The following is a 22,709-nucleotide window of genomic DNA, read 5'->3' as shown; positions in this document are numbered from 1 at the left end:
AGCATTGACCAAACTCTGGAAAACAGGGTTTGAATCCCTTCTCAGCTATGCAAACCTGCTGGGCGACTTTGGATAAGTCACATTCTCTCAGCCTCAGAAGAAGGCAAAGTTCCTCTGAACAAATCCCACCATAATACATTAACCTTAGGTTTGCCTTGAGCTGGAAATAACAAATATAACTGCAGCAAGAAACCAACTACAAGAGGTTTTGCTTCAAATGCAATGCCTTTTGTGATTAAATGGCACGCTCAAATGGTAGTTGTTTGTTTTCAGTTCAATACATGTATTGATGAAAAGCAAGGGCTGGAAAAATTACATTTTTAAAAGAACTTTTACTTAATAAAGAGATTTGATTAAGACAATCGTTTTTACTAAAAGCCTGAAAACATGCTTCTTGTTGTTAACTGCTAAAAATTGTTCCACTTCAAGAGAGTTTAAATATTTCCATTTAAGATACTGTGTACCATGTGACCAACTGTGACAATATAAACTAGGTTCTCTCCTCTGCCAAAACACTGTCATTCTTGATTATTTTAAGAAAGCTCTGTAGTGTTCTTTCACTCCACCACCAGATAAGTACACAATAGAAAGGCCTAAGGACAACTTAAGTACTGGCAGACAACAACAGAAGATATTTATTCTAAGCATCTCTACTATTTAGGTTACACAAAGTGACACTGAAGATTAACAATATCTATAACAGTAGAGTCTCGCTTATCCAACATAAATAGGCCGGCAGAACGTTGGATAAGCAAAAATTTTGGATAATAAAGAAGGAGTAAGGAAAAACCTATTAAACATCAAATTACGTTATGATTTTACAAATCAAGCACCAAAACATCATGTTTTACAACAAATCCTGTTTGGGAGCATGGCTGCACTTGTGTTGTTGTTGGGCATGTTGGCCCGCTGCGTAGAGAAACAGCTGTGGATCCAGGCAGGACACAAACTACGTTGGATAATACAGAATGTTGGATGAGTGAAGGTTGGATAGGCGAGACTCTACTGTATGTAAACCTATGTAGGCGATTTTCCATTCAGACCCAATTTTTCACAAGACAAATAAGTTTAAAGTTATGCCAATATTAGTATCAGCAGTGAATGTATTTTTTTTTACCACTACAGATGATTTTATACAGTTTTAGAATTAGTGTTGCCATTTCTGTCTGGCAGCTGTAACACTAGTGGAGGAACTCTCCATTTCAAGCTAAAGGCTTCAGCAAGGAAAGTTATTATTAAGAAAATTGATGTATTTACCTCCTTTAAACTCCGGCGCCTGGAGATAGTACCCATTCTAGAGACAAGCTTTTCTCTGGGCTAGGGAATGAAACCTACAGTCCTTTTAAAAAACAAAACACACAAGAGTAAACGGGATCTGACTTACATTTATAGTTACCCTAAAGAGGCGGAGCTAGTGATTTTGACTAGAGGTGCTGCTATACTACAGAATGAATGCAGTTTGACATCACTTTGACTGCCATGGCTCAATGGTATGGAGCCCTGGGACTTGTAGTTTGGTGAGGCACCAGCCCTCTTTGGCAGAGGAGGTTAAAGACCTTGTAAAATTGCAATTCCCAGAATTAATTCTACAGTGTGGATGCACACTTATTCTTGCAACATTGTCATTATATCTAACACCCGCTTCTTTTAGGAAATGTTGGTGCTTGAGACAAGTGACTTGGTGGCATTCCCTCCTGATCTATGCATATAAGATGACCAGAATGGCATCTGAATGTTATTGTAGCCCTGATTATGAGACTTTTTTTGTGTCAGGAACAACTTGAGAAACTGCAAGTCACTTCTGGTGTGAGAGAATTGGCCGTCTGCAAGGACGTTGCCCAGGGGATGCTTGGATATTTGATGTTTTTGCCATGCTTGTGTGGGAGGCTTCTCTCATGTCCCCGCATGGAGATGAAAAATGTTAGTTTGTGAATAAATTCCTCTAAATGTTGTTTTAAATAGACAGGTGTAAAAAGATATATATATGAGGTAGTGTAGTACAGTAGTTTGAGTGTGGGTTAGGATTGAAATTACAGTTCTGCTATGGGAACCCTCTGGGTAACTTTAGGCAAGTCACACTTTCTCAGCCCTAGAAAATGGTAATGGGAAACTTCCTCTGATTAAATCTTGCCAAGTAAACTCTGTGATAGGTTTGCCTTAGGGTTGCTACAATTCAGAAATGGCTTGAAGGTATACAACAACAACTAAGTAGATATTTGACTGCTTTCTTGTGTGATCTTTTTGCTTTTTAGTTGGACAAAATGTGATAGCCTGATGTGTGATTCTTAAGGGATTATGGGTCAGATGGTATTCCCTTACTGTAGGATGGCCATTTGCCAAAGCGAACAGGATTCTGTGTCTTTAATAGTGAGGTAGATTGAGGAAAGTGTTAGCAGATGTTGCTTATCCTACAAGCAGCAACTGCTGAAGTATCTTCTTCTGCACTCCTATTAAAGGCCCCATCTACACGGCCATATAATCCAGTTTCTGAATCTAGATTATCTACTTTAAACTGGATTAAATGGCCGTGTATATGGGGCCAAAGATGTAGGGTCCTCTTCTGCATCAGGCTAATATTCCACCCCAAACAGACCTGTATGCAGTTCTTGTTTCTGCCCCTACAATGGAAATTGCATTAGAGCAATTTAAAGCAGTTGTGGTTAGTGAGATCCAGGTCGCGGATAGCAAAACCCAAAGCGCAGATACCGAGTCTTGTTAAGCGGGTGGCAGGTACCGGGAGCAGGCCGCCTGTGGATGCGTGTGCCTGGTGAGACAAAGAAGCTAACCCAATGTTCCCAATCAAGAAATCTCACCAAGTTGAAGAAGGCACCAAGGTAATTTATTCAAATCTGTTGAAATGCATGCCAGCTTGCAGGAAGCCGCAGAAGAAAGCTGAGATCCTTGGCAATAATTAAAAAAACCTGATGTTTTATATAGTTTAACCTTTTGTTTTTCCCGCGCCCGTCCTGCCCCCGGGGGGGCTGGCTTTGCCCTGATTGGCAGAGCCGCCCCGACATCATAAACAGCTGGGAGGGATTCCCTCCAGGAGGCGAGATGGCGGTCCTGCTGACCAATCAAAGAGCGTTCCTCGCTTCCAATGTAGATTCCTGCTCTCCAATGATTGGCAAGGGCCCGGGAAATGGTATCAGACAAAGAAGACATAGTTTTCTGAATGGATAACAGTGTCCCAACAAAGAGGGGCCCTCAGGTCCCATGAGTTCTATTGCTGTAATGATTGTCTTTATGAGCCCTGACCACGTGGGTCTGGCAACTCTGCACCAGTGTCCATTGTGTTTCAAAGCAGCATATTGTCCAAAGTGATGAGATTACAGGATCCGTGATTGGGAAAAGGGGAAATGTCATTGTGGAAAGCGGCTCAAGTCATCCCAATATCAGGGAAGAAAATGCCAGGTGATAGAAGTCTTTTCATATGTTCATGTGGCTGCACAAAGAACAGGTGGCCTGACTCCAAGGCCTGTTGTTGCTTGCATAGCCAGTTTTATGGGTCACAGATGATGAGTGATGGAGTCTTTTGTAAGCAGGTAATGACCAGGAGAAAAGTTGAATTCATACTGTGGCTGAGCTCTTAATTCAAATTGTTCTTATCTCAAAGCGAATTTAACCATTGAAATGGCATTAATCCATTCGCCACTGAACCATCCCTAATTTCTTTTGTTGCGTGTTTTTAAATAAAAAATGAGCTTTATGAATAACAAATAATGTATAAATGAGCATAGATATGGAATGGCTCTTAACCCCAAACACTCTTAAGTTGGGACACTCTTAAATCAAGGTTCCACTGTACATGCAAATTAATCAAAACTTTATTTGTATCCTGCCCCCTCTCCCCGTGGGGACTCAGGGTAGCTAACAACATGAAATAATAAACAAAGCAAATGGGCAACATACAATCAATCATAAAATAAATCATCATAAAGTCAATGAAACACAATTACACAAAACAAATACAGTTTCTTCCAAAATTCAAAAACCTTTTTGTCACAAGCATTTTGGATAAGGGATACTCAACCTATAACACCTTCCGTCATCTCTGTATTAATAAGCAAGTGTGTAAGGACATTTCTTAATCTGTGCTCTTAAATCCTAATCAGTGCTGCCCATCGGGGCTGCATCTATAGTGCAAAATCAATGCAGTTAATGTGGCTTCTAAAGATACTGGTATGCCAGATGTAGACTTTGTGAAGGCTGGAAAAATACATAAATATTGCAAGAAAGACAAACTCTAATGATATAATTAAGCTGTGGTTATGGCTTTTACCACGAACCCCAGTGGCGAAGTGTGTTAAAGCACTGAGCTGCTGAACTTGCAGACCGAAAGGTCCCAGGTTCAAATCCCTGGAGCGGAGTGAGCGCCCGCTGTTAGCTCTAGCTTCTGCCAACCTAGCAGTTCAAAAACATGCCAATGTGAGTAGATCAATAGGTACCGCTCCAGCGGGAAGGTAACGGTGTTCCATGCAGTCATGCCGGCCACATGACCTTGGAGGTGTCTACAGACAACGGCGGCTTTTCGGCTTAGAAATGGAGATGAGCACCAACCCCCAGAGTCAGACATGACTGGACTTAACATCAGGGGAAACCTTTACCTTTACCTTATGGCTTTTACCAACGTTAGTGAGATTATGTATTAGATACGTGTTGGTAGAATAATAATTTTTTCTTGTTTTTTTTCCCTTTCCTCTCCTATATTTTTGAATGTATATTATTTTGTTGTAATATAGATTTCTGGTGTTATTATTATTTATATTTATTTACTCAATTTATATCCCGCCTCTCTCCATATATATTGGGGAAAATATAATGAAGTTTGACACCACTTTCACTGCTGTTGAATCAAGCAAGCTGTAGTTTTCCTAGGTCCTTAGCCATCTCTGCCAAAGAATGCTGAGGCCTACCCAAACCGTAGATCCCAAGATTCCATAGCAGTGAGTGAGGACAATGGAAGGTGCCAATCTGCATTAATTTTTGCAGTCTGGATGATGCTGATGGGTGTGATCTCAGGATACATCTACACTAGGCATGGGCAAACTTTGGCCCTCCAGATGTTTTGTATTCCAGCTCCCACTATTCCTAACAGCCTACTGGCTGGGTTGCTGTAAGTTTTTTCGGACAGTATGGCCATGTTCCAGAAGCATTCTCTCCTGATGTTTCGTCCACATCTATGGCAGGCATCCTCAGAGGTTGTGATCTCTGTTGCAAATTAGTCAAGAACTCTTGTCTACCTTATCCAAGTGTGAATGTTCCAATTGGCCAGCTTGATTAGCATTGAATAGCCTTTCAGCTTCAAAGCCTGGCTGCTTCCTGCCTGGGGGAATCCTTTGTTGGGAGGTGTTAGCTGGCCCTGATTGTTTCTTGTCTGGAATTCCCGTTTTCTGAGTGTTGTTCTTTATTTACTCTCTTGATTTTAGAGGGTTTTTTTTAAATACTGGTAGCCAGATTTTGTTCATTTTCATGGTTTTCTCCTTTCTTTTGAAATTGTCCACGTCTGTGGATTTCAATGGCTTCTCTGTGTAGTCTGGCATGGTGGTTGTTAGAGTGGTCCAACATTCCTGCGTTCTCAAATAATAGGTGGGTTTATCAAGTGCTCTTGAACCAGCTGTTAGGAATTGTGGGAGTTGGAGGGCCGAAGTTTGCCCATGCCTGATCTACACGGTAGAATGAATGCAGTTTGATACCGCTTTAACTGCTAGAGCTCATTGCTGGGGAACAGGTGGACCCTCAACCAATTGAACACCGCTAGGAAATGCCACTCTGATTCCCAGCTGGGCAGAAATGACGTCACATTTTCTGCCCCACCTCGGGGGCGACGATGCATTTTGATAATGACGTCACCAGGCGCCCTCCCAGCCTCCAGAGGGCAGCCTCCTGTTCCGTCGGAGTCCCTCTTGCTGCAGTCGCCACAGACTCCGCCTCTGATGCCGTGTGACGAGTTGCGCATGCGCGCGGGCCTCGGCCTTTTCCCCCAGTGTTACGGGCGGCGGACGTTTCGCTGATCGGCCCCGGGCCTAAAGCGAAAGGGGACAGAACCGAGAACCATGGTTAGTACCCGTCCCAAACGGGCCGCGGGGGACGGGGAGGGACCGGGGGCATTTCCCTGGAGCCCGGCGGCCCCTTCGCTCGCCCCCAGGAGGCCGGATGGCTTCGGATTGGGAAGAAGGCCCGGCTGCGGAAGCAGCTTCCAGCGTGGCCTAATGGCTGCCTTAGCCTTGCTAGGAAAGGGGCAGTGGCCTCAACTCTTCCGGGCCCTTTTTCACGGTTCGAAGGGGAAGAAAGGCCTTTTCGGGGCCACATCTACAACGTAGAATTAATGCAGTTTGACACTACCTTCATAGCCCCGGCTCAGTGGCACGGAACCATGGGATTTGTAGTTTGCATTCTTTGGCAGGGAAGGCTAAAGTCCTTGTGACACTCAGATTCCAGTTATTCTATACCATTCAGACATGGCAGTGGAAGTAATATCAGACTGCATTCATTTTTCAATGTAGATGTGTCCCATGACTTTTCGGCAGGGAAGGCCAAAGGCCTTGGGACACTTCAATGATTCTTTACCATTGAGCCATATCAGTGAACGTGGCGTCAAACTGGATCAATTCTGCAGTGTAGCTGCACCTAAGAGCACGGCAAGGAACTCCTAATTGGGACATTCTCTCAAGCAAGGTCTCTCTTCTCTCGGCGGACTCTCCCAATGCCTTGATCTGTTTAGTGGCAGTCTCTTCCAGCCATTTTGGGGACTGTTTCACACATGACAGTTTGACACTTATTTCTTGGAGTTAACGCATTCTCCTACTATAAATACAGCCTGTCAGGAAACAGTACAGTGGTCCCTTATTATCTTCCAAGACTCCTCCCCCCCCTCCCTTGGATGCTCAAGTCCCATTATATGCAATGACATAATTAAATTGTGTGTTATATGCAGTGGGAAAATCCAGGTTTGCTTTTTTGGGATTTTAAAAAAGATTTTAAAATTGTGGATTTTCATAGACATGGATATGGAGGGCTAAACGTATTGCCTTTTCAGGTATATCTGTCATAAGTAGGTGGCCATTAGGAAGTAAGGATATGTTCAGCTACTTTTCTCAGTTTCAAAGATGGATTTAGCTTGATGCAGTATCTGGCCATACAGAGGTAATTGAACTGCGGTTCTCCATTCTGCACCATAAACATTGCTGGCCAAAGCGAATGGGAGTTGCAGTCCCAATAGCAAACTTTGCTCAGTCCTGGTAAAACATGTGACAGTGTCTGATTCTTTTAAATAATAGATTACACTATGCAACAAAGTTTAAAACTTTTTCTGTTCCTGATTTGAAAGTCTTATTTCCTGTTTACTTGTGTGGTATTTACTTTGAAAGTAGTTGTTATAATTCAGAAACTTTATTTTTGTGGCTGCCACAACTATGGACCCTTCCATTCAGGCCCTGTATCCCAGGATCTGTTCCCAGGTTTTCTTCTTTAAACTGGATTATAAGAGTCCACATTGCCACATAATCTGGGATAAACAGAAAACCTGGGATCACACCCTGGGATAGAGGGCCTGTCTGGAAGGGCCCTAAGTTGAATATCTCAATGAGATACTCATTAAAAGACCATGGCAAAATGTGTTCCAGAAAACATTTTCCATGTTTTTATGAAAGAACCAATTAGGAAATGACATTTATAACCTAGGAACAAAAATCATGTTCCATAGTGTTATTGTTTCTTCTTTATTTAAATAGGTTGTGGACTTGTCCAGAACAAAATGCCAGTCATGCCAGCAATAATGTCTTCAGCATTGTGCTAAATTTTAAGAGGGAGGGTCTGTCGTATAGTTGCAAAGTAATTGTGGTGTGATATGACAACCTTAAAACTTTCTTTCAAGTGGGAGGATGAAATGTTTTGGAAGCCAGAACAAGGTGGAAAAAATATTAGTAAAAACTTGTTCTTCATCCTTTGTGAATGGACAGCCCTTTGGACTTCTAAAACTTAGTACTAATTATACTTACTTCCATCACAGACAATTTATGTGATCCATTTGTAATTATTCACTGCATGTGCTTATTGCTATATTGTGGTAAAATGACAAATAGAACTGCAGAAAAATGTCACAAAATGTGTGACTTGTACCCCCCAAATGGAAATAATATTTCCTTACCAACATAATATACAGGCACAGCCCCCAAATTACAAACATCTGACTTACAAATGACTCATGGTTAAGAACGGGGGCAGGACAACAGGAAGTGAGAGAGTTCTACTCCTAGGAGGGGAAATTAATTATAATAATCATAACAACAACAACCATCTGTCAGCTGCAAAAGGCCACTCTACCCAAATATGTACGTATTATTAGCCGATACATCTCACAGTCTTAGATGCTTGGGAAGTGTCCGACATGTGATCCAATACAACAGCCATCATAATGGTCTTGTTTACTATGTGCTGATCTTGTTGTGTATCAAATAATAATAATAATAATAATCTTTATTTATACCCCACCACCATCTCCCAGAGAGACGCAGGGTGGCTCACAAAGCATTTTTTTTACTCCTGAAATTCATTCCTGAAAGAGTTATCATGGGAAAAAGTATCTCCACTGAACCTTTCTCATCAATCCTTGTTTTCTCAACAAGCCAAATTTTTCAAAATCCAATTTTCACAGGGACAGAAAGTGAGAAGAAATCTTCTGAATAGGGGCACAGACAGTAAAACAAATGCCATGGGATCCAAAACTTTATATATATGGCTGAAGTTACACTTATAAAGTGTACCTATTCTGACTTAAGTATGAATTAAACTTAAGAACAGACTTACTGAACCAGTCTTGTTTGTAACTTGGGGACTGCCTGTACATTGAAATTCTCAAGCAGCTTTTCCATCCGTCCCTTTATAACCTTCAACATCTTTAATATCTTAGCCATTTCTACTTTCTCACACCTTTTGATATTAATGCTTTTATATTCCTTTTGTTTTAAGGGGTTTGTCAAAGTTGTTAAGAATAAGGCCTACTTCAAGAGATACCAGGTCAAATTTCGAAGAAGGAGAGGTATGTTCACTTTCTTTATGCATGTTGAATGAATTAAATAGATGAAGGCTTGTATCTGCAGTTTCTGAATACATGACCTGTCACTTTTCTTTTCTAGAGGGAAAGACTGATTACTATGCTCGTAAGCGTTTGGTAATTCAAGATAAAAACAAGTACAACACTCCTAAATATAGGATGATTGTACGCGTTACCAACAGAGATATCATTTGCCAGGTAAAGTTACTTTCCCATTCTTTTTATTTAATGTTTGGCAAAAAGTCAACACAATAGGATAGCCTGTGTTTTTGTGGCTGTACTCTTATGTTTCTGGGGAAGTGATATTGTAAGCGATATGTGAAAGTATCTTTAATATCGTTCCAGGGGGGAAAGCCTTTAGAATAAGCATTCTGTCATTAGAACAGGCTTAAAATATTTTTGAACCACCTCAAACTTTTTGGTTTGTATAGAATGTTATTAAAGTGAAATGAGTGGATTTTTTTTCTTACACATTCAGATTTCCCAGTTTTTTGCCATTTGTAAAGAATTGGAGCCAAATTGATCCCATTCTCAGTGATGTGTGTGTATGTGCATGCAATATCAAATCAATCTGTATATTTTAATTTAAAAGAACAAACCAATGGAAAATGTTGAAATAAGGAGTTGAAATTAATCCTTTACAAATCTTTATGTGGCTTTTTAGAACTGTTTTTTTAATTATCCACCCCTAATTTGTGTTTTGCATGGAAATGGTCTAGAAACATGTACATAGATGACAAATTGTCTTAGATGTTATATGTGGTACAGATTGAGGCTGCTGTCTGCTAATCATGAATGCCTTTAGAGCAGGTATAGAGAATGTATGAATGTACAGATGTTGGACTTTGGCTCCCATCATGGCCAATCAACATAGCTAAGTGTATGGGATTAAGAAAGTTGCAGGCTGAGAAATCTGGAGGGCCACATGGTGTCTACCCATGTTTAGCGGGATGCTTTGCAGATTTGTCCATCTTATTTAATTAATCACATTTGCAAATGAGTACTAACAGTTGCAATTTTTCAAAAGAGCTAATAGTTAATTTTCCAAATTTACATTTCCATTGAACAAAATAGGGGTAGGCACCCTGGGCTACACTTCCTATTTAATAGTACTGCTTCTTCCTTTCATCTAGTTATAGTCTACTACTTATGGTCCAAAACATCTGTAAGGCTACAAGTTGCCTACCTTTGGAATAACCTATAAAGTTAGTGTTAAAGCATTGTGTTGCTAAATTCAGTAAGGGCTAACGCAAAATTTGAGTACTACCTCAATTAATTGATGTGATTGATCTTGAAAACTATCAGTTTTTCATTTTATCCAGTGATCACTTTATTAAACATATTTGGCAATGTGAGATAAGAATGCAACAATTCTAAAAATAATTTCAGTTGCGTTCAATAGCTTGCTATAGATTGGGGTGGGAAAACCCTACTCCTTGTTCTGCATCTAGCCTCCCCCCATTTTGTCCCCAAATGTTTTCACTCCACCCCCATCCAAGTTATAGAAAGTAGTTTGCTGCATTTTTGTGTATCAAGTTTTATGTAGAGGGAGAGGCCTTTTTCCTACTGGAAATGCCCTACAATTTGATGGGCTGTTGGGGAAAAAGGCCTATCATGGGCCTGAAATTTTCCCCTCTCTTTGCAGTACTCCAGGGAACATTTTGAGTCACAGAAAATTTAAAAAAAATCCGGGATCTGCAGCCCTTCAGTATGACCCTGTAGCCCAGTGGTTCTTAACCTGTGGGTCCCCAGATGTTTTGGCCTTCATCTCTCAGAAATTCTAACAGCTGGTAAACTGACTGGGATTTCTGGGAGTTGTAGGCCAAAACACCTGGGGACCCACCAGTTGAGAACCACTGCTTTACCCCTCTACTGAAGATCCTCTTTCTTGAAAACCACATATGATAAATAAATCTTTGGCAGAATTCTATCTGTCAGCTGAAAGAATGGAGCTGTCAGTTTTTCACATCTCAACAGCATTAAGTACCTGTAGCTGTCAGCCCAACTGAACGTGGCCCTTCACTGACAGTCCACTAGATGTGGAGGAAGATGTGGAAGGGAGAACAGCCAGCTAGATAGAAAAGTCAGATTCCAGAGAAATGCTCACCAGTTGATCCCTGACTGGCTTTGGGTCTTGGAAAGTCAAGTCCAAAGTATCTGATAGATTCAAGTTGGTAGCCTGGTTTAAAGTGTGCTTGTAAGTTACATGTTACAACAAGAAAACCAGAATGTACCTAAATGTGTATTGCTATTGGATTTCCATTTTTCTTCATGGGAATGCTTTGGAAAAGCATTGTCTTTGTCTAGTAAAACATATGGTAACTATCAGGCGTGTGTCATGTGGTTTTGAGGAATCAACTACCTCCAAGAAGAAACTTGAGTAGCAAGCTAGGTCGTCCTGCTTGATGCTTGCACTAGCATTTTTTTAGCCAGTTGAATATAATTTGAGGCAATCACAACTGCCTACAAATGTTTATCATTTAGCAGGCCAGTGGTCCTTCAAAGCTGAGCACGTCTTCATGTGCACCTCCTTTGTGAAGATGTACTTTAATTTGATGCGTTCACAGTGTATAAAGGAGCTAGATGACAAAGCGGGTATTCAGCCGGTGAAACGAGAAATTTCCCAACAGAAGTATCTTAGAATTCTTTCTTATTCAGGAAGGAAGCTGTTTTTGCTGAGCAGAGCAGAACACATACAGACGTAACATTTACATACACTGGAGTGGTCAAGGGAAGCTTGTAGTTTGGGAAAAAAAAGTCTACAGTAGTTGGCTTTGGGTGGATTTCAGGTATAGGTACTGCTTTCTTTCATCGGATCCAATGTGACAATAAATCACTTAGATGACTTTCTCTAATACTTATTTTCATTGCCAGATTGCATATGCCAGAATTGAAGGCGACATGATTGTCTGTGCTGCATATGCTCACGAGCTGCCAAAATATGGTGTGAAAGTAGGCTTGACCAACTATGCTGCTGCCTATTGCACGGGCTTGCTGCTGGCTCGCAGGGTATGTATTTCTGCAAGATTGGGATACATTTTGCCTCCCTGTTTGGACACAGGTTGAGAGACAATGTATTTGAAAGATAGTATACCTTGATATGAGTATGCCTGATTTTTGAGATTCATCAAAAGGGTTTCTTTCTGTTCCACCGTCTTCATGGTCATATGTTGAGAGGGCATAAGATAAGGCTTTCTTGGTCCCTCCCTTGATGAGAATATGATAATGGTTACTCATAGTCTGTAGAACTTCTTTCTGCTGAAAGCCTGGGGCTTCTGCCAAGAGTCAAAGTATCAGTTCTATTAATACAGGATATACATCTATAACTAACTCTTGCAAAAAGGATTTTTAATTGGTAAGTCTAATATTTTAAAGAAACCCACAAACAAACATTTACAGTATATACTCAAGTATAAGCCAAGTTCTTCAGCCCTTTTTAGGGCTGAAAAAGCCCTCTTCGGCCTATACTCGAATGAGGGTTCTGGTCGGCTTATATTCGGGTCGGCTTATACTCAAGTATATATGATAATCAAAGTTGAACAGTCTTATCTTAAATTACAGTTTATGTAAATATTCCAAAACTTTCAACCTACTGATGCGTCAATTAATGTAATTCTATTGGTATCTTTATTTTTGAAAATTATCAGTACCTGCTGCATTTCCGACCCTTGTATTATACTCAAGTCAATACATTTTCTCAGTTTTTTTGTGGTAAAATTAGGTGCCTTGGCTTATATTTGGGTCAGCTTATATTCGAGTATATGTGGCAAGTTGATCAATATTCCTATGAGTATATTGCTTATGAGATAATACCTTTCTTGAAATGTTCCTGTAACTGTGCTTCACAGGGAAATTACAAACTGCTGATCTTTAGTTCATATGACCTGTGGGGCATTTCATTCAGATGCTGTTCTCATTGTTCAAGTCTGATAGAGTAAATTAAATGTGTATTCTTCATTTGCAGCTTCTCAACAAATTTGGCCTTGACAAGGTCTACGAAGGCCAAGTTGAAGTGACCGGTGATGAGTATAATGTTGAAAGTGTGGATGGGCAACCTGGTGCCTTTACATGCTACCTGGATGCTGGTCTTGCTCGAACTACAACTGGGAACAAGGTCTTTGGTGCTCTAAAAGGAGCCGTGGATGGCGGCCTCTCAATTCCACACAGGTAACGTATCAGTTTTCTAGACTGATAGAAGTTGGGGTAGACAACCTGGTGTCCTTTTAAGTTTTGAACTACACGTCTCAGAACAAGCTATGTTGTGTAGGGCAAAGTATTGGAGTGTGGTGGAGTTCCTTCTCTTGAGGTTTTTAAGCAGAGGCTAGATGGCCATCTATTGCGAGTGCTTTGATTCTATGTTCCTTTGTGGCAGAAGGTTAGACTGGATGGCCCTTATGGTCTCTTCCAACTGTGATTCTGTTATCTATATATATAAAAGAGTGATGGCATCAGGGCAGTGGACAAAGCAACAAAACTACAGGCCCCCCAACCTTGAAATTTGACAACACAACCCATCACACATGCCTTAGGGTTGATACAACAAAAAGAAAAGAAAAATAAAGTCCTAATTAGAGGGAGAGCAATAATTGTTTTTATCCAATTGCTGCCAGTTTAGAGGGCTAATCTCTGCCCACTTCGTTGCCTAGCAACCAAGGGACAGCCAGGTTTCAGTTAGGGGACAGGCAAATTTAGGCCTCACTTAGACTTCTTCCACAGATTATCTAATTTGCACTGGATTATATGGCAGTGTAGACTCAAGGCCCTTCCACATAGCTATATAACCCATTTATAATCTTATATTATCTGCTTTGCACTGGATTATCTTGACTCCACACTACCATATAATCCACTTCAGTGTGCATTTTATACAGCTGTGTAGAAGGGGCCTCATATAATCCAGTTCTGAGCAGATAATATAAGATTATCAATATACAGTAGACTCTCACTTATCCAACATAAACAGGCCAGCAGGATAAGTAAATATATTGGATAATAAGAAGGGATTCAGGAAAAGCTGATTAAACATCAAATTAGGTAATCATTATACAAATTAAGCACCAAAACATCATATTATACAACAAATTTGACAGAAAAGGTAGTTCCACGCGCAGTAATGCTATGTAGTAATTACAGTAGAGTCTCACTTATCCAACACTCGCTTATCCAACGTTCTGGATTATCCAACGCATTTTTGTAGTCAATGTTTTCAATATATCATGATATTTTGGTGCTAAATTAATAAATACAGTAATTACTACATAGCATTACTGCGTATTGAACTACTTTTTCTGCCAAATTTGTTGTCTAACATGATGTTTTGGTGTTTCATTTGTAAAATCATAACCTCATTTGATATTTAATAGGCTTTTCCTTAACGCCTCCTTATTATCCAATATATTCGCTTATCCAACATTTTGCCAGCCCACTTATGTTGGATAAGTAAGACTTTACCGTACTGTATTTACAAATTTACCAGTAAAATATCACAATGAATTTAAAACACTGACTACAAAAACATTGATTATGAAAAGGCAGACTGCGTTGGATAATCCAGAACATTGTATAAGCGAATGTTGGATAAGTGAGATTCTACTTTGATATGAAATAATTTCTAGGATAGAATAATGCAGAACAATATAATCTCTAAAACCAGGACAGTAATAAAGAAATAAAGAAAGTAAATAAAGCAAGGAAATTGGAAATTCCACAAAGGAAACAATCAGGGCCAGCTAACACCTCCCAAGAAAGGATTCTTCCAGAAAGGAAGCTGAGAAGGCAGTGAAGCACTATGTATTACCAAAGTCATTATTATTACTATCATTACTATCATTACTATTATTATTATTATTATTATTATTATTATTATTATTATTATTATTATTATTGTGTTGCGGTCAACCGTGAAAATGAATACAATCTGGCTCCAAGTATTCAAAAACACTAAAATCAGAATATATAAAAATTTATGTGGTATAATAAAACAGAACAATACAATCTCTAAAATCAGAACACTAAATAAAGAACAACACTCTGAAAACAGGGGAATTCCACACAGGAAACAATCAGGGCCAGCTAACACCTCCCAACAAAGTATTCTCATCATCAAAGTCTGGCCAATCCTCTGTTTTCTCAGGGCCACAGAAAGTAGAAGTACATAAAATATCGCAAACAACACCACTCTGAAAACAAGGCAATTCCAGACAGGAAAGAATCAGGGCCAGCTAACACCTCCCAACAAAAAAATCACTCAGGGAGGAAACAGCTAGGCTTTAAATCTGCAAGGCCATTGCATCCTAATCATTTTTCCTAATTGCAGCATTCATACTTGCCTCCAACAGGCAAAAATCAAACAAAAAAAAATCAGAAATATTGTATATTCACAACCTTTAGGAAATAATATCCCCTGATGGCACAGCATGTTAAAGCGCTGAGCTGCTGAACTTCTGGACCGAAAGGCCGCAGGTTTGAATTGGGGGAGCGGAGAGAGCCCCCACTGTTAGCCCCAGCTTCTGCCAACCCAGAAGTTCAAAAACATGTAAATGTGAGTGCATCAATAGGTACTGCGCCGGCGGGAAGGTAACGTCGCTCCATGCAGTCATCCCACATGACCTTGGAGGAGTCTACGGACAACGCTGGCACTTCGGCTTAGAAATGGAGATGAGCACCAACCCCCAGAATCAGACATGACTGGACTTAATGTCTGGGGAAAACGTTTACCCTTTACCTTAACTACCACCAATTTCTCAATACTTTATTTCCCATACCACCATTCTTCGCCACAGCAACGCGTGGCCGGGCACAGCTAGTACTATCTAAAGTGCATCAGGCTTCCCCTACAGTTTAGCACATTTGTTTCGAAATTGGCATCTGTTTTCTTGGCTTAGTTAGGTTTCTAACTGTTGGGCTTAATCTTTTGTGGGAAGTGTTTTACTGTTAAAACTGTTATTATTTTGTAGAAATGAGAAAATATTTTCCCTTTCTTTTATCCGCTGGTTTGGCTATGTGATCTGAATTCAAGGGCTTTTCCCTGAGTTACTGTAAATAGCCTGAAAGCATCTGATCATGTCTGAAACACAATATACCAAGTTTTACTGTGTTTAGCTTTATTTTACTTTCCTTTTAATAAACACATATGGTGAACTTGGAACTTATTTATATTAAAGGAAACTTTTTGCGTGAATAAGATGCTTTCTGTGAGCATCTGGTTGTACAGTGATTTGCCATATTTTATTGTTAAATCATATATTGTTTTGACTATCAGAACATTTTGACAAATATTATCCAGAATAGTAGATTAGCTTTTCTGCTACCCCACAAGCAGTAGTCTTAGAATTCTCAAATAACCCACCTTTTCCTTTTGTCTTCAATTGGGCTACTATGTGATGATATCTCACTGTCTGAACATACTGTAGTTGGTCCTCGGCATGTGTATGATGCATCTCACTGTTTCAAGACGGGACTGATGGTAGCTAAAGCTCTTGAAATCCAGCTCTGTCTGCCCCAGATCGTATCAGAATTTACTCAAAAGGGTCTGTAATGTTCCACTCCTGTTTCGTAGTACCAAGCGCTTCCCTGGTTATGACTCGGAGAGCAAAGAATTCAATGCCGAAGTCCACCGCAAGCACATCATGGGTCAAAACGTTGCAGATTATATGCGCTACTTGATGGAGGAGGATGAAGATGCTTATAAAAAACAGTTCTCTCAATACATAAAGAACAACGTGACATCTGACATGGTACGTTGGTGGTTCATTCATTACTGTTTGCAACATAGTTTCATAGGAAAAATACTAACAAGTAGTCTTGGGAGTTTGTCTATATTTTCTAAACCTTATGAATCTTGCAGATCCATAAACCCCGGTTGTTCAGTAAGCATATGATCTATACAGGACTTAACTGTTCACACCTCCTCATTTGCAAATATACTTCAGAATGTGATCAGTTTCCTGGTTTCTTGGAGTTCCTTTCTTGGTTCAGTGGACAAATATTTCCTGTGTTGTTCTTTCCTGCGGAAATTCTTCTCCTATGGAAAGGGCTCCCACTCCTCAAATTCATGAATAATTTTAATAGTAGTTTTGGGTTGGGGGCAATGGTTGCAGAAAGGATTTTTTAGATAGATCAAGACAACTCGGTGGAATTCCTTGTATCTTCCTTATATCTGGAAGGTAATGAATGCTAAATCCAGCCAGCAACTAGCCCTTCAGGACACAGGAACAAAAGGCTAAGGAGTACTGATCTGCAAGACTGCTTAAACCGGCCTAGCACTTTAGTTAGCGATAATTTGTTAGCATATTGAATGTGATTGCAATTGCTTCTTGCCTTTTCCAGAGAAAATTGATTCATAGTGTTAAGCCATTTGTCTTTAGAGCCTGGAATCCCTGTAAAAATGCCCCTTGATAGTTTTTAGTCTAGTTCACATTTATAGATTGCTGATAGCCATATGAAAGTATTGCAGGAAAAAAACTCACAGACAGATCTGTAACCAAGCTTGGCTTGCTTCAGCAGGACTAAGTGGCATGATGCCATCAGTGGGTGATTTCAGTTTCCAATTAAACAGTTGCATAAAGTGAATTTGCTTTAAGTTAATCTAATTTTAGGTCTCTTGTTTTTAAAAATGTTAAAATTTCATTTTGCTTGTTACGTTGTTTTGATTAGTTTTACACCAATTTTTTTACATTAATCAGACAATATTGTACATTAAATATAAACTGATTTTTAAATATTCTTGTCTCAGATGGAGGAAATGTACAAAAAAGCCCATGCTACAATACGCGAGAATCCAGTCCATGAAAAGAAACCCAAGAGGGAAGTCAAAAAGAAGAGGTGAGATGGCTTTCATTCTTTTATGCTACATATAGGAAAGATAATTGGGAGCCATACTGGAATGGGTGAAGGCTATGTCATGGATTTGTCTGCTGTTGGTAGAACATCAGTGCTTACCCATGCCAGTTTTAGGGCCAGATACACAAACACACATGTATGCGCGCGCGCACACACACACACACACCTGGACATCTGCAAGCCTAGCATGACAGCAGACTGATAAGAAAGGACTTGGCTTGCGAAAAGAACGATAATGAGAACTGGTTTAAACCGCCTGGGAGGCTGGCATACAAACTTTAATGAACTTGAGCAGGGAGGGTAGAAATATCAGGGTTTTCACGCATGTTTTTTATTAGCTATTTTGCTGAGCTGTAGCAACCAGACATTGAAGTTGTTATTTTCATGGATTGTTGTGAGTGATTTCAGTTGCCAGAGGGGTTCTGCAAACCCTCACAGACTAACAAACTGAAGCTTAATATGGATATTAAAAAGTACTGTGGATTTGGAAATTGTTATTTTGACTGGAGGTTTAAACCTAATCCTCAATGGGATCATATTTCCCCTGAAGGCAAGGGGTTCTATAGGTGCTCCTGCAATCATTGACATGGACATGGGCGCCATTGGCTGTAATTGGTGCTTTTTATCAACTTAAGATGCTGGCATTTTTAACTGAGATGTACCAACAATTATGGCAAGATCATCTTTTTAGAAGATGTCAACATCTAAAGTTGGTAAAAAGCATCCATATAAGCCAATGGCAGCCATGCTTCTGTGTCGATGACTCCAGGAGCACGCCTTGATTTCTGTAGTGTTTTCTTTGTAGCTGGTTCAGAAATGGAAGTTGTTACTGAATGTAGTAGGTAGAGTGATTGTGGGAAATTGTGCCATACTACATCTGTTTATTGTGTACATTAGCTGTCTGTTCGTTCCCAAGCCCAAGTTTTAGAGTTCTGGTTTTGGCTTTTAAAAGCTGAAATGACCAGATTTCAATGAACTGGCTTGAGCGTTAAAATTGGCTTCAGAGGCTAGGAAGGGCTATTCAACTAGAGATAAAACTTTATCAGTTCTTGTCTCACACCTTTGGCATCTCCTCTCCATGGAGACATATGGCCTCATCTCTGTTAGCTACCTTTTTGTAAATCGAAGCATTTATTCCCATCTGTAATAATAATAATAATAATAATAATAATAATAATAATAATAATAATAATAATAATAATTCGGTACTTAACATTTTTTGGATAATGTGTGTTGTAAGTGCACATTTCCGAAGTCTTTTCAACCATCCTGTGAAGCCAGTGTACTTGAAAGACAGGGTTAAAACTCCTTAAGCAGTAGAAATTTCCTTACAGAATATATTTATCAAAAAGTGCTGTGCCTGTGAGACCAAAATGGCTCTTCTGAATATATTTACATGGGAAATGATGTAATCTGCCTTAGGGGGACACAGAAAGAAAATGCTCCTTGCCTTATGTTAGGAACTAAGACTTCCAAGCGCAGTATGGCATGAAGTTCAAAAATCGCCTTCTATGTTAAAAACTGGGGCAAGCAAGGATTACATCCAGACTGCAAGGGCTCTCCTGTGGCTGTCCTGGATGGCTTGACTCTGATGGGTCACTGCAGGCCTTAATTATTCATGGAGCTGAATCTTTAAAAGATGCATGCAGCCTGTGACTCTTAAGATTCTGCTCCAATTCAAAGATAAAAACAGTAACGACCCATCAACTTCCTTTCCCATGTGTCTGAAAGAATGTTATCTGTTGATACAGTGAAGTGAATAAATGTGTTTAATGCTAGTTCTTAAGCAGTTAATTCAGTAACAAAATCATTGGTTCAACTCTTAGGCTGTTTCACTTATCAGTCAGACCTTATTGCTTCATATTGTGCTGTTTTCTACTGAAATGTTCAGTTCCTAGAGAATTTGGGATTTGGATCAAGTAGGTGTTATTTGCTTTAGAATGCATTAGATATCACATCATGATATGTGAATTACCTTGCATCTTCCTTTTGAACATTTAGGAGGCATTCCCAGAGTTGTTTATAAGTTCCAGAGTAAGAATTGACAAAGTCAATGTGAAAGTTCTTGAACAGACTAGCCAGTTTGATCTCAGCTTGTTACATCTAATGACATTTGAATAATGGGATAGAGAGTCTTAGGACCATAGAGTTGAAAGGGGCCTCGTGTGTGATCAGGTTCAAGCCACCTCTCCAGGCCTCCCTCCACTTTTGGACCAAGTAGCCTTTAGTGTTTGCAGGGTTGAGGCATTGCCATCCTATCTGATTTACTAAGCAAGACTGTTGATTTGTCACCTTGAAGGTTATTTGGGGTGGTTGGGCTGGGTAATCAATATTTTCATGAATAAATTCTTCTTGGTAGAGCAAATTCCCACTTACCCAACAGGTTACATATTGAAACACTGTTGGAAAGGTTGGAAAGTGGAACCCCGGTTTCTAAAATTTGCAGATGCAAGATTAAACACTAGATGGTGCTGAGTCAACTGAAATGGGGGATTAAAAAGCAGCAGCAATTGTTGAAAGAACGAAGAGTCAAAAGTATGGAACATGGCTATGATTCAGATCTGTTGAAGGAGGTGAACATCCAAAAACCAAATTTTGAGAAGGGTGTGTGTGCCTATCTTGACATTTTACCATACAGCAGTGGTTCCCAACCTGTAGATCCCCTGGTATTTGGCCTACAATTCCCAGAAATCCCAGCCAGTTTACCAGCTGTTAGGATTTCTGGGAGTTGAAGGCCAAAACATCCGGGTTCTTGGTTGAGAACCCACTGGCTTAGAACTTCCATCAGATGACTCCTCCTAGGCTAGTGCATATACTATTGCAGTAGGGTGCTAACTTAAAGAATAGCACTTTGTCATCTAACAACTTGAAATGTTAAGGTGATCAGTATCTGTGCATATATTTTAAAAATAATTATTCATAGGGATGTTTATTAGCTGCTGTGAGTATCGCTTTTAGTTTTTAAAAAGTGAATAAAAGCTAACTACCACAAAGGATCTGTACATCAGTGAGAGTAACACAAATTTATTTTGCAGGTGGAATCGTCCGAAGTTGTCCCTTGCCCAGAAGAAAGACCGTGTGGCTCAGAAGAAGGCTAGTTTCCTTCGGGCCCAGGAACGTGTGGCTGATAGTTAAGATGCCTTCCTTGATTTTCTATGAAGATTTTGGAAAACAAAATAAACTTATTGAACCAATGTTGTCATCCTTGACTTCTACTGACAGTGAATTGTAGCTGCTCTGGATAAGTGAACTACTCTAGGCTCACATCTCCCCCTTTCATCTTGTGTAAAAATTACAAATGTAATGATGGAGTTAGTTTCCTTGTGCCAATGCAGTGCCCTGCAGACATTCATCTAAAACAGGGATCCTCAAACCTTTTAAACAGAGGGTTCACAGTCCACCAGACTGTTGGGGCCAGACTATGATTTGAAGAAGAAAAAAATTTCTACGCACATTGCGCATATCTTATTTGTGGTGGAATACATGAAAGAACAATACAGTATTTAAAATGAACCATTTTAACCAACAACCTAACCAGTATTTCAATGGGAAGTGTGGGTCTGCTTTTGGCTGATGAGATAGTCAAATTAATTAGGGCCTTTGTTGAGTGCCTTCATGTCATTTCAAACTTAGGGCGACCCTGAGTAAAGTTTGAGGCAGGGGCTGGGTAAAGGACCTTGGAGGGACGCATCTGGCCCATGGGTCTTAGTTTGTCGATCCCTAATCTACAAACCAATATCTAAAAAGATCTGTCAGTTGGAAACTAGTACGCTTCTGTGGGTATGGGCTCGTGCCTATTGGGGAAATAGAGTACATGTGAACAAAAGTATTTTTTACAGCACCGATGGCAAGAGAAGTGGTCTGTCATGCTACTCTCGTTCTAATTACAAATCTATAGGGTTGTGTTGAGATGCCATAAGGAATTCTGTAGTATGTATTTGACAAGGGGAATCTTCTCCCAGATACTGGAGTCACTGTAATGTTACGTATTCATTTTCTCACTATAATGCACAAACAATAATGGCTGGACGTATTTTACTCCCATGGAACATCTTTCTTTCCCGAAGGTAATTCCCAAAAGGGGGAAGTTAACCAGACTAAGTGGAACTGTAATGTATTATATACTATTAGTGAGGAATCTTCAGTGCAGTCCTTTCTTGTGCTGCTTATAATACTGAAGGTGCAGCTAATTTCCTGATAGTGAATGGCTTTGGAACCTTACAGTAATGGACAAAATGGGACAATGTAGAGTTTGAAGGGCCTGGAAAGGCCCCCTAGTTCCAACAACCTGTACCTCAATTCCAGAATTGGAAGCAGTTCTATGAATCTTAATGCCAATATATATAGGGAGAAGGGTGCATAAGAAACAAAGATATATAATGTACAGCATTTTTACCAGTGGGGTATATGGTGAAATTGTGTATAGTTGGCATTCTGCATACATGGAGACAACCAATCACGACTCAATATATGGGGGGGAAATCTAGAAGTCAAATCTTGTTTTTGTGGTGCTGACAATCCTGCTATAGGTTCCTACTATTTCATAGATCTTCAGAATCTCAGGTGCTCGTTTGTATTATGCCATTGGGAATAATGAGATTTGAGGATTCATAGATTTTGATATCCTTGAACCAAATCCCAGCAGATATCAAGGACCGCTGTTAATTTTATACTTAATACTTATTTTTGTCAAGCAGAATCATTAATAGCAAAGTGTAGCGCAACACATTCAGCCAGACTGCATATGAGCTATCTGGGACCGCTTTCCATTTGGAAACTGATGCCCTCACTGTGGAAGAACATGTGGGACAAGAAG

The 22,709-nt window shown here is 39.9% G+C and overlaps 2 protein-coding genes and 1 non-coding gene across 5 annotated transcripts in view; 2 read left to right on the top strand and 1 right to left on the bottom strand.

Moving 5' to 3' along the window:
* evi5 (ecotropic viral integration site 5) overlaps window positions 1-1,357 on the bottom strand; it is a 99,131-nt gene extending 97,774 nt beyond the window's left edge. For all 3 annotated transcript variants that reach the window (XM_008109238.3, XM_008109240.3, XM_008109241.3), the window contains exon 1: window positions 1,258-1,357. In XM_008109238.3, coding sequence (XP_008107445.2) covers window positions 1,258-1,293 — 36 coding nt within the window. In that variant the 5' untranslated portion in view covers window positions 1,294-1,357. The remainder of the gene's footprint in view (window positions 1-1,257) is intronic.
* A 4,542-nt stretch (window positions 1,358-5,899) lies between these two features.
* Window positions 5,900-21,087, top strand: rpl5 (ribosomal protein L5). Its single transcript, XM_003220082.4, has 8 exons — window positions 5,900-6,056; window positions 8,968-9,037; window positions 9,135-9,250; window positions 11,927-12,061; window positions 13,017-13,219; window positions 16,611-16,788; window positions 17,787-17,875; window positions 20,929-21,087. Exons 1-8 carry the CDS (start codon window positions 6,054-6,056, stop codon window positions 21,026-21,028), a joined length of 894 nt encoding a protein of 297 aa, XP_003220130.1. The 5' UTR covers window positions 5,900-6,053; the 3' UTR covers window positions 21,029-21,087.
* On the top strand, window positions 16,427-16,522 carry LOC134299076 (small nucleolar RNA SNORD21). The gene has a single exon (XR_010006215.1). It is a non-coding gene; the product is annotated as a small nucleolar RNA SNORD21 (small nucleolar RNA).
* Window positions 21,088-22,709: the final 1,622 nt, after the last annotated feature.

The sequence above is a fragment of the Anolis carolinensis genome, chromosome 4 (genome assembly GCF_035594765.1).
Source record: "Anolis carolinensis isolate JA03-04 chromosome 4, rAnoCar3.1.pri, whole genome shotgun sequence".
Taxonomy (NCBI): domain Eukaryota; kingdom Metazoa; phylum Chordata; class Lepidosauria; order Squamata; family Dactyloidae; genus Anolis; species Anolis carolinensis.
The sequence above is the reverse complement of the archived record's forward strand: the minus strand, read 5'-3'. Positions and strand labels throughout refer to the sequence as shown.